Genomic DNA, 11,638 nt, shown 5'->3' on the forward strand with positions numbered 1-11,638 from the left:
CCAGGTCTGTGATTCTGTAAAGTCAGGGATTACCTTTTAATGTTATCTTTAGACCTAGAGGTGTGTCTTATTAACACAGAAATGATGTCCGAGGCTCAGTGACTCTCCCATGACTAAGAGAATATGCCAATAGGAAGGAAGACAATTTATGTGTCAAGGCTAGAGTTCTCCTTTGAAAAAATGGGAATTATATTTTTTAATGGTAACATGATTTCAGCAAAGTTTTGTAAACATTCGACCATGTGAGTTGCGCAGTCTAAATCCATAGGCCACCAGAAAAGTAATACTCATGTTTGTCTCCTGCTGAAGTCCCACAATGCCTTTCTCCCTGACCCAATCCCACTTTTGCCCACACTATTGGATCAGCCAATGCTCAAGCTGGAAGGAAACTTAGGGATGATATCATGTCCATCTTTTTGAACAAATGAGGAGATAGAAACTTCTTGAGAAACAGTCACATTTTCTCTGTAATTTTCAAATGTACATGAGAATGAGTTTCCTCTAAGATGTTCCAAGAAACAAAAAGACAGACTGGTTCCTAGTGGCAATCTGTAATTGTTGAATTATTATACAATTTTGTGTTTAGTCATGACAAATACCCCAGAGTAGTATAAAATATACTACTGGCATCCTAAAACACCATCAGTATTCTTGGTTTTCACTGTCATAGAAATCAGCCTGCCATCATAGGGTTATTCAATGAAAAACATTATTTTGAATGTCAAAAGTAATAAAATTCAATCCAATTAAATTAAAAAATCCTGTGTAAGCAATATCTTCCCATCAGTGGCGGCAAGAGAACTCTCCTTAACACTAATCTTGTGGCATGAGCTTTAAATTCTTTCTTTTACCCCAATAACCCCACCATAGTCATTTTTGACACTTCTGTTTTGATTGAATGATTGATGGAATGATCTGTAATTCTTCCACACTGCTCAAGTTGTATTTTTCTGTTCACCAAGGGAGAGAGTGGCACTGTCTATCAATAAACATGTTGCACATTATATTAACATTTAAGAAAGCAGAATAAAGAATCAAGGAGAGATTTGTTCAAAGGCTTGTGTTTGCTCTTGAAGGCTACCAACGCGTCCCATGGACAGGAGGTTGCCACAGCTGGAGAATGACCTCTGTCACTGCTGATTCCATTCTTGATTTAGGCCTTACTCCGCAATTGCCCATATGGCTGAATTTCATGACTGTTTCCTAAACTGAGCAATCCAGTTAGCACATGAGTCCTGCAGCACGCCCGTTACACACTTCACAGGGGAGCCCGCCTAATGACTCAGGTGTAGCAGCAGGAAGAGAACAGACTGCCCTGGGCGTCTAGTCCACCATGCCAGGAGCCTTCCTAGCAGATTTTGGGGGGGATTCAGACGTGATTAATTTATCGCAATGACAATTTTTGACTTAATGCCACAGATAAAAGACAGGTCCTGAAATGAACTTAAATCAACAGATTATAGTGAGAGAGAAAGAGGGGAAAATAGCATATTGGTTATAAGTGTGGGCTCTGGATTTAAATCCTGGCTCTGACATTTACTAGATGTGTAAACTTGGATGAATTATTCAATTTTCTCATCTACAAAAAAAGGAGAATTACTACTTTTTTTCTCCTCATAAAAGAAGAAAAGTGCATACTCTAGGAATATTACATTAAAATATATAAATTTAAAACAACTCTTTCTAGTACCTAATAAGCTGTCAATAATACGTTCCTATTATAATTACCATAATGAGATGTGGTACAGCGAGGGACACTTCTAGTGTCAGTCATATAGATTTGTCTCACTCTGATTTCCTGCTATGCTAACATTTTCATATGTGGTAGTAAAATAGCAACCAACTTTTCTCAGCTATGTGTTCTCAACTATTTGTTCATGCTCAGCTCAGATCTAGCCACACTGTCTGCCTTTTGTTACAGAGACCAATGGAACCACGTTTATGAGAAGGTTGTTGAATTTATGGGAAGGTTGTTAGCCTTGTGGCTAACAGAGTAAAGCAAATTGACCATGGAATTTGAACCTTAAACTGTGACCTCGTGGCCTCTTACTTCACAGAGAAAAGGAGTCAAGGAAGAAATCTCACAAATTTATATCCAGCCCCTAGCTAGTCAGCCTCTACAGGTACCTCTTCACTGCCTGCTTCAGCGGAAGCCCTACACCCCTCCTTCCAAGACTCAGCTCTCTGTCTGCCCAGGAGCCACTCCTGTTTCCAGAACCCTGTTCCAACAAGGTTCCAACCCTCCTTCTCTCTCTTCCACCGCCTGCCTCTCCCTGTCCCAAAGTTCTTCTACTTAAGGTGACCCTATAATATGCTATCCCACCCAGGAAAAGTTAAAGGAAAAGGGGCACTATAAATAATTCTGCAGGGAAGTGGGAACTACACCAGGCACACTTCTCCCCACCATGGAAATATGCTCAACTCTCTCCCGTACTGAAAACCAAAGCAAAGCAAAACAAAACAAAACAAAAACAGGCTCTCTCATTTCTCAATGCTTTTCTCTCACTCTACCCATTCTTGTTCCTCCCTTAACAGCAGCATCTCTAAGGTGTGTGGGAGCGAGTCCCATATACTCCGTGTACGCCTCTGTCAGGGGCCGTGCAGGTACACGTCACAACTCCAGAAGGAGTGGCTCCTGCCATAATCGAGCAGAAGGTGCCTCCCGGAGTGTGCGCCACACACCTATCCAGACCACACATGGCAGCCCTGCCCACTTTCCTGGGGCAGTCATCCTTCTTGCTGTCCCTCACTCTTGACCCAGATTCTCAAGCTAGGATTTTTCACTGCCAAATTCCAAATTCCATAAACACATTTCAGGCCTGGTCATCCTTGAACAATCAGTTCTGTGACTCCTTGGCGCTGCTGGCCACTCCTCTGCTCATGGATGGGTCTGGAGTCAGACCTCATGGGATTGGATTCCAACTGCACCACTCATAGCGTTGTAAGCAAGTTTACTTAATCTGTAAATTGGGAGCCTCTCAACCATAAAATATGGTTAATAATAGTATCTTCTTCATAGAGTTGTCATCAGGGCCAAATGAAATCTAGTTTGTAAAGCTCTCAGCACAATGCCTGATAGATATAAGGCACTCTAGAAATTTTAAAATGATGATTTTCCACAATACCACTTCCTCCAGATTTTCTAACTACCTCTTTGCTCCCTTTCCACCTTCTTCACTAATTTCTATACTGTACCTGATCCTTAAACGTTGATGTAGGCCTGTTTCCTTACCTGGGTAGACTTCTTACCTCAGAGGGTGATAGCAAACATTCAATCAGAAAATATGTACAGAAGGACTTTATAATCTCTAACACCCTCTACAAACGGGAGGCATTCCTATCGAAGCCTGGTGTCTTCTCTGCTCCCTCCCACAGTGCGCCTCTGTCCTAGACCCTCGTTAAAATCCCCTGGGGGGCCTTAGAAAACACCGGTGGCTCTTCTTCCCCCATGACCTCTCCCCCCTCCACTTGGCACACCCTCTGCTCCAGCGGCTTCAAACACCTCGCTGACCTGACGCTATCCAACATCCGTATCTCCAGTATTGATGCTCTCCTGGGCCCCAGATCTATGCATCCCAACTGACCCATCAGACGTCTGTACATGTTGACTCCAAAGTTAACATGTTACAAACAAAGCATCACCTGCTTCTCAAGCAAACCTCCCCCACTCCCGTGCTGTACCTCCTTCTTCCCATGGTCCCTCCTTGACTTTTTCCCATCACTCACCCCCAGTGTCTAAGTCCTACTGATTCTACCCTCATAGGGTTTCTTAATTCCATCACCCACATTTTTGTCCCCATTCCTACAACTTTAGTTCATCTCATCACAAGTTCTTCCTGGAACCAACTGCCACCCCAGTAGCCTCCTGCCACCCCGGCTCATACCCTCTAATAAAGTCTGAACAGCAGAGGTTCCAACACACCAACGCATGATGGAGTTCATTTGTGCAAAAATGTTGAAAATAATGTGTTGAGTTTTTCATAAAGTGATTCCCCCCCCCAGACTTAAACATTCTCTCATTGTTTGGAGAGAATTTTCTTCCTACTTTTGTGTGTTAAAATAATTTCTTTTGAAATGGTTCATGGATGGGATTTATAGATGATGTAATACAGAATTGTACACCTGAAATCTATGTAATTTTACTAACAATTGTCACCCCAATAAATTTAATTAAAAAAAAAAAAAAAAAGAAATGGTTCATGGGTAGGTCGTCATCATCATCGTCATCATTATTTTTTACAAATTAGCATTCCTATGTTGGTCTCCAAATATTCTTACAAATGTTTTTTTCATCAAACTATGTACTTTAAAATGTGCAGTTTATTATGCATTAACGATAATTCAATAAATTTTAAAACATGTTTTTCAGGTCAAGAAATCTGAAGGCTTGTCACATCTGTTCTGCACTGATTCTAGAAAGCTCTTTCTAAAATGTGTAAATTAATCATGTCATCCCCAATAATCATCATCAAAGCTAAAAGCAATTGCACATTTTTATCTGTCTAGCACAGGGCACGATAACTTTGCATCACCACAAATGTGTGAGGTGGGTTCTGTTATTATGCCTATTTCAGAGATGGCACAGGCCGCGGGTCACATAGCTTGTAAGTAGTGGAACTGGGACTTGGACCCAGGTCTGACTCACTCGGAAGCCACTGACTGGTCTTTACCATTATATTTTTGGGCTCTTTGCTTAAAAATCTCTCAATCACATCGCAAATACTTTAGTGTGTCTCCCTCAGTATTTGGCCAGTGCTTTCTCTCTCTCACATTTAATTGTTTTTAACCTGTTTTCACCCTTAAATGCCTCCTTTAAGTTACACCAAAAAACTTGAAAATCTGAGAATGTGGTAAGTTCTTTCTGGCCTCCATGCTTTTGCATGCACTGTTCCTTCTGCCCGGTCATCACCTGGCTGGCCAGGTGCTCCCGTCCTCGGAAAGTCAGTGCCCTCCTGGGAGTAGTCCACGACCTGCCCAAACTTCCATCAGAGTCTCAGCATCAGACTGACCAGGGGAAGATACGGGGGACAGCCGTGGCCATGTGGCATCCCTTGAATGATATGCCTGGGTAGGTATGTATCCTGCTTTGGCCTTTATTTGCACACTGTGTGGCAGTCGCCTGGTGAGTGCACAGATAAAGCAGGAAAGACCCAGGTCTCATGCAGCTTGTAATTTAGTTGGGACACAGCTAATAAACTCAGCAAATAAAGAAATGAATGTACAAGATCATTTTACATAGTCATACAATTTTAAAGAAAAAAATAAAAAGGGGGCAATGAAATAAAGAGTGACAAGGGTAGGGGCTGGAGGCAGCTCCGGGGGAGTGGTCAGAGAAAGTCTTGGAAAAGGTGGCATTTGAGCTGAGAACTGAGTGAAAAGAGGGAGCCAGCCAAGTGAAGGTTCTTAGGTACTTCTCACTTAAAGGAAGTATCATGGAAAAACATCTAAAATCCTAGCCTTACCTGATATGCCATCAGAGTCCAGCACATAGTAGGTGCTCAATAAATGCTGTGAGTTGGATTGATAAGCTGAAGAAACTAGGAAGGCTCAATCGCTGGGCTCTGCATCTTTTAGGATTCTCCTAGTATCCCTGTGCTGGGAAAAGATTACAAGATTCCTCAAATTGTCTTGGGTAAGCCAGGAAAGGGAGTTCCTGTGTTTCTGACTTGTAAACAAAGCTGCCTCTGGCTCCTGGGTACAGCCAGTTCTGACAGTTTCCAAGTTCTATGGGGATATGGGCAGGAATTTTCTATTTTGTCTTTGTGTCTAGGTTTTTATGAAACATTCCTCTGTATGCTTCCTACTGTTCTTTTCTCCTTTGTCACTTTTCCATCCCTCATCTTATGCCCAAGTGACATTAATGCAGGAACATAAGTGCTGCAGTGAGAGCAAGCCCCATGGAAGAGAAAGTAACAGTGTGACACAGTAATATGTTACATCTGTTAAAGCCCCAGGAGCACATTTCACAATCCCACTTAGTGGAATTTGTGTCTTGCCATCCATCTTTAAACAGAACTGAAATCACAAACACTCAGACTGAACAGGAAAATTAAAACACGCATGGGTTCTAAACCAGCTTCAAAGTTAAAAAACAAAAAAAGATTCTTTCCTACTCATAGAAAATCAAACATGAGGAATTTCCCTAAAATACTTTATTTTATTTCTTTTTAATAAATTTTATTGGGGAATATTGGGGGACAGTGTGTTTCTCCAGGCAGTTGTCCTTCAATCTAGTTGTGGAGGGCCCAGCTCAGCTCCAAGTCCAATCACCGTTTTCAATCTTTAGTTGCAGGGGGCACAGCCCATCATCCAATGCGGGAGTTGAACCGGCAACCTTGCTCTCTAGCTAACTGAACCATCCAGCTGCGCCCCAAAAATACTGTATTTTTTTAAGTCCTTTACAAGATGGCAGCAATCTGAACAAAGATGGCCTTGGTGTACACGCTGGTAGTCTGAAGGTTTGAATGGTGAACCTCAGGGTTTTCTATTATCATTGAGAATCCCCATTATTCATGACCCTTTTAGCAAAGTCTTCTTTTTCCTAAACCCTAGGGAGCTCGGAGCACACTTCATCCCAAATAACTTTGATGCGCTGCAAGGAATAAAGTCAAACCTAAACAGAAGAGGAGTGAGAGCCGAAGCAGCACACCCAGAGTTGGCCAAAGGCTAAGTGAGCACAAAAACAGGGACAACGACACAGATGCCCTGGGCAAGAGGCCGAGGATGGTGGTGACCCCCTTGGGAAGCTCTGCTTCTCTGCCCAGGAGCTCAGGGCAAGTGTCCTTGACCCTCTCCATCTCGTGGCTCTCAACTCAACCATTGGTAAATTATTCCTGGGCTGTTTAGTTCACTTGCCCAAGGGGAATTACAGCAATTACAAAGTCATGGTCATGAATGAATTAGTGAGGCTCCTTTACCTGCAAGTTTTCAGATTGTGTGGGGCTTTAATCAGGTAGCAAAGGGGGCAAAGAAAACCCATGGAATATACCCCCCCAAAAAAAAAAAAATAAAAACACCTTTCTGGACTGCACCACATATCTACTTGTTTTAAGGACACAGAAAGCGAGGACAAGAGAAGGACGTGACAAGAAGAGAATAGAAAGCCAAAGGAGGGGTGGCAAAAGGGCAACTGGATGGCATTGCCCTCCCCAGGTGACCTCCAGAAGTCAGGCGTCCTATGGGGCTTCAAATACTTTCTGCTATCGTTCTGACAACCCCAGGAGGTCACATCGCTGTACCCATTTTTGTAGATAAAGAAAAGAGTTCAGAAGTTAGATAACTTCCTCAAGGTCACTGCAGCTCCTACTTGGGTCTGTTGAATTCTGAGAAGGATTAGAAGGGCAGGGAACAATTAGACAAGGTACCAGGTGACAGTTTGCACCAGCTCACTAATGCAGACTTAAGACCTTGGAAGAACATCAGCCTCACCCTCCTTTGCTCATGCATATCCCGGTTCCTCCATAAATAGCAGAAACACACAAGGAGCTTTAGTGACCCAGAGGTAAGTTATTGGCTTAATAAAAATGCTGACTTTGAGTTTACTTTCTTTCAAAGATATAAGTTATCCATCAAATCCACTCTTGGGTTTGTCTTATTCCTGGCAGGATGTTCCTATTTTCTGTGTAAATATGATTACAGGTAACTCTACTTCATGAAATAGTAAAATAAATAAAAATCAAACCTTACCATTTATTTAAAAGTGAATCACACCACTAACATTTATCAGCATAAAACGATGGAAAGCTTCAACATACCTCCTGATGCTATAAAGTGCTTGGAGGCCACAATAGCTCTCGTGACATTTTACCCTTCTTTTTCTTGCAAGCTCCATCCATCCTGTGACGACATAAGCAAGTGGCCCAATACTCATTGTTCTAAAGGGCCCTGAAGATGTGCTTGTCAAATTTCAAATTCAAGTTTTCTTCCAGGCGGAACCTTGAGCAAATTGAAGGGTGATGCTGTTGGAAGCTTCAACGTACTTTACCGACACCGCCCACCACCACCACCACCACCCACACACACACACACACACACACACACAATCTGGTGGTTCTTTGGGGCTTGTACTGTATGGTCATTAAATTAACAGACCAGTTTACTATAAGATGATTCCTTTGGAATATACCAAATAACAGTTATAAAACTACTTTGGGGAGGTTTTGTTGTCGTTGAGGTCCTTTTTTTTTTCTTCCAATACTGTATTTAAACTCCAATTATATTTGCAATTGTGTATGCTCTTTTCACATGGGTGTTTTCTCATTGCTATTTTGTCCTATTCCCTGTGGTAAATCAAATGTGTGAAGTCTCAAGATTACAAGGAAATTAGATGAGCAATGATTTTCAAGAAGCTAAGTGTGAAATTTAAATCCTTAATTATCAACCATCGGTTCCTCCATTGTCAGAGTTGTGCTGCGGTTCTCAAAGTACCTGTCTGGTGCCCGCCCCCATGCTTTAGTGGGTTGCTGTGTCTTTGACCTAGCTCCCTATTCGTCCTTTATTTATAATGCCATGGCGAGTCTATTTTCATTCTTGTAAAAACTTTTGCTGACTGCAAGATATGACAAAGCTTTCATATCAAGGGTTGGGACCTACCACTTTGGGCACAGATCGTTTTTCACAGCACGGATGCTTTAGCTAAAGCAAGCGGTCCCCTTTCTGCCTTTGCTTTTAGTTCAGCTAACCTGACTGGCAGTGGGTCTGGAATTCACTTGACCTGCACAGTCAAGTAAAGGGAAACGTGGGCTTGGGTGGAGGGTGACATTTTGAGATTTGTATCAGCCGACGTATTTCAGTGCCCCATAGAATCAGAGAAACTTGGAGTGGCAAACCCATAGTGTTCATCTGGTAGGTTTCCAGCTTGGGTTTCTTCATGCCAGGGATCTGAAAAGATGGTGATAGGGCAGAGGAAACAGAAATCCTCGAGATACTTTCAACACTTTAAAAAGGTTAATAGAAATTGGATATTTATGACTGATAAGCTGCTCAGGGGACTCAAATGTCAGAATTTGTGGATTTGGATTTGAAGGCATTGATTATCTCATGGGAGAATCTATTAATAAAAACTTAATAAATGCAGTTGAGGAGATACAAATCTTTCAGAAAAATGGACTACATTGGGAAAAGGTAATAAAAATTATGCAAAACCACTGACTGTTCATTGCTTTAGTACAAACCCTTAGCACTTCCCATGAAATGACATGGTGCTAGCTGTGAACAAAAGACAAATTCCTGCTCTTGTGATAATGAAATTCTAGTATGGGGAGACAAAAAATAAACAGGTGAGCAAAAAAAGCAAATAAATAATTGTTAAGGGTTGAATTGTGTTCCTCTCAAAATTTGTATGTTGAAGTTCTAACCTCTATTACCTCAGAAAGTGACTGTATTTGGAGATAGGACCTTGACAGAGGTAATTACATTAAAAACGAAGCTATTAGAGTGGGGCCTATTGCCATCTGAGTGGTGACCTTCTGAAAAGAGAAATTAGGACACACAGAGAGACAGTAGGGACGCATGCATAGCGGGGCCACCAAGATGCATGCGTCAGGAGGCAGCAAGATACAGCCGTCTGCAAGCCAAGGAGAGAGGCCTCAGAAGACACCAAACCTGCCCACACCTCTATCTTGGACTTCCAGCTTCCAGAACTGTGAAAAAAATAATTTCTGTCGAGGCTATACGTACGTCTAGTCATTATGCGGTACACCTTCAACTTATACAGTGCTGTGTGCCCATTAGACCTCAACATAACTTAACAAAATGTTTTTCTGTTGTTTAAACTACCCAGTCTGTGGTACTTTACTATGGCAACCCATCAAAACTAATACAAAAACTAAAACTAAGTACAGCTACTTCACATTGTGTTAAGTGCTGTGAATAAAATGCCACAGGGTGATGGGACAAAGTGATGGGAAGAGTGTTAACTCGGTTGAGAAGGCTTCTCTGGGAAGGGACATTTGTGCTGAGTCCTAATGGCAGGAAGAAAAGCCACATAAAGAGCAGAGGAAAAAGTGAAGTCCAGAATCTGGACTTTGGGAAAGTTACCAAGGAGATGTCACCAGAGAGGCCTCTGGGATGGGGGTGAAGGGCAGTCTGCTATATTTCCCCAGGCCCAACCTCACTGTACACGACAGCAGACTTTGGCATGGTTGCAAAGTGGTCACTTTGTCTAGCAAAATATGATAATTTCATGTAGTATTTATGAATGTTGACTGTATTTCAAAACTTGTTGTTTTGAAAAATCTCTGTGATGAAATCAAACTAAAATAAAGAGTAGGGGATAAGAGTTTTCCGAGCAGAGGGACCAACAAGTGCCAAGACCCTGAGACAGGGTCGGGCTTGGTGAGTTCCAGAGACCGGGAAAAGAGTGGAGGTACGGAAGCTTGGTTCATGTGGAAGAGGTGGCAGAACATGAAATCGGAGAGGTCAGATGGAAGTGTGCGTGAGGGTTTCTGGGGGCCCAGCAAAGCTGTGATTTGATGTTCATGCAGGGAGAACGTGGGGGATTGAAGCAGATTGACCTGGGTTTTATGTAAATGTCTCTGGCTTCTATATGGAGAATGGGGCCTCGGGGGCCTGAGGAGAAGCAGGGAGGTCCATCTGGAGATTTTTGCGGTAAGAGGAGATAATGACTTGGACCATCTGGGTGGGAGGAAGCAGAGGTGGACCTGTGGTTGGATTCTGGATACGTTTTAAGGCAGCATCAATAGGACAAGCCCAATTGCCCCCTACAGTGTCTATGGCAGGTGTTCACATAGGGGAAAGAATTACCGAAAATACAGTGCTACTATTACAGGGACAGGCTTAAATGTCGAAATATTCAAAGGAACTACGGCAGTGGTGAAAAGGAATGCCAATTAGCGTGGCTGCTTGTGGCAGGTATGTCCAGAAGCATGTTGCAACAGCGCAGACCTCTGCGTCCTTGCTTTGATCTCCCGAAGAACCTGAAATCCTTCTTTCTGCCCCCAAATCCACCATCCTCCCTGTTCTTTTCTCCCTGGGAGGTCATCCTCATCCTGCTGGCAACACACACGCAGGCCAGTCTTTGCGAGCAAGGGGATGGAAACAATTTTCCTCCAGATGATAATTGACAAGGGTGCAATTTGTCCATGGGCAGGTGGCTAGAGGTAATAAAACAGAGTCTGGTTTGGTTCACTCGCCTCACCTCCCATGACATGGACAGCTCTGTCCAGCCTCACAAATCAGGTCTGTTTTTCTCTGCTTTCATCCTGATTTCTGCCCTACTCCAGCAAGTCCCATTCTTCTTTGTCTGCTCCTGCACGAGGCCGAGTTGTTCATCCTGAATGCAGAGCAATGCTTCTGCGGGGCCCTACATCTCGGTCCCAGTTTTGGCTGAGCTCTGCGACCCAAGAAGAGGTCTCTACTGTTCAGTTGCTACCGAAATGAACACCAAGTCTCTCCTCGGGAACTGTCCTGTTTTCTGCCTATTTCCCTTTGAAGCTGTTGTTCACGCGACTCCAAGCCGTCTAGTTTTTCCTGGAGGAATAAAAGGAGTGTCTTTTATTTACCCTTCAAAGGTAACCCTTAATAATCATGAGAGCCATTTAAGAGATATACAAGTATACACTGTATCACGTGCTGCGTCTGGACAGACCCTGCCTAAGTTAGCCTTCTGTCCACATTC

At 42.9% G+C, this 11,638-nt stretch overlaps 1 protein-coding gene across 1 annotated transcript in view; it reads right to left on the reverse strand.

Annotated features, from left to right (window-relative positions):
* Positions 1–5,489, reverse strand: part of UBL3 (ubiquitin like 3) — a 73,508-nt gene extending 68,019 nt beyond the window's left edge. The window contains exon 1 of the mRNA XM_074330070.1: positions 5,463–5,489. Coding sequence (XP_074186171.1) covers positions 5,463–5,489 — 27 coding nt within the window. The remainder of the gene's footprint in view (positions 1–5,462) is intronic.
* Between the last annotated feature and the right edge of the window lie 6,149 nt (positions 5,490–11,638).

This window comes from Rhinolophus sinicus, linkage group LG04 (assembly GCF_036562045.2).
Source record: "Rhinolophus sinicus isolate RSC01 linkage group LG04, ASM3656204v1, whole genome shotgun sequence".
Lineage (NCBI taxonomy): Eukaryota > Metazoa > Chordata > Mammalia > Chiroptera > Rhinolophidae > Rhinolophus > Rhinolophus sinicus.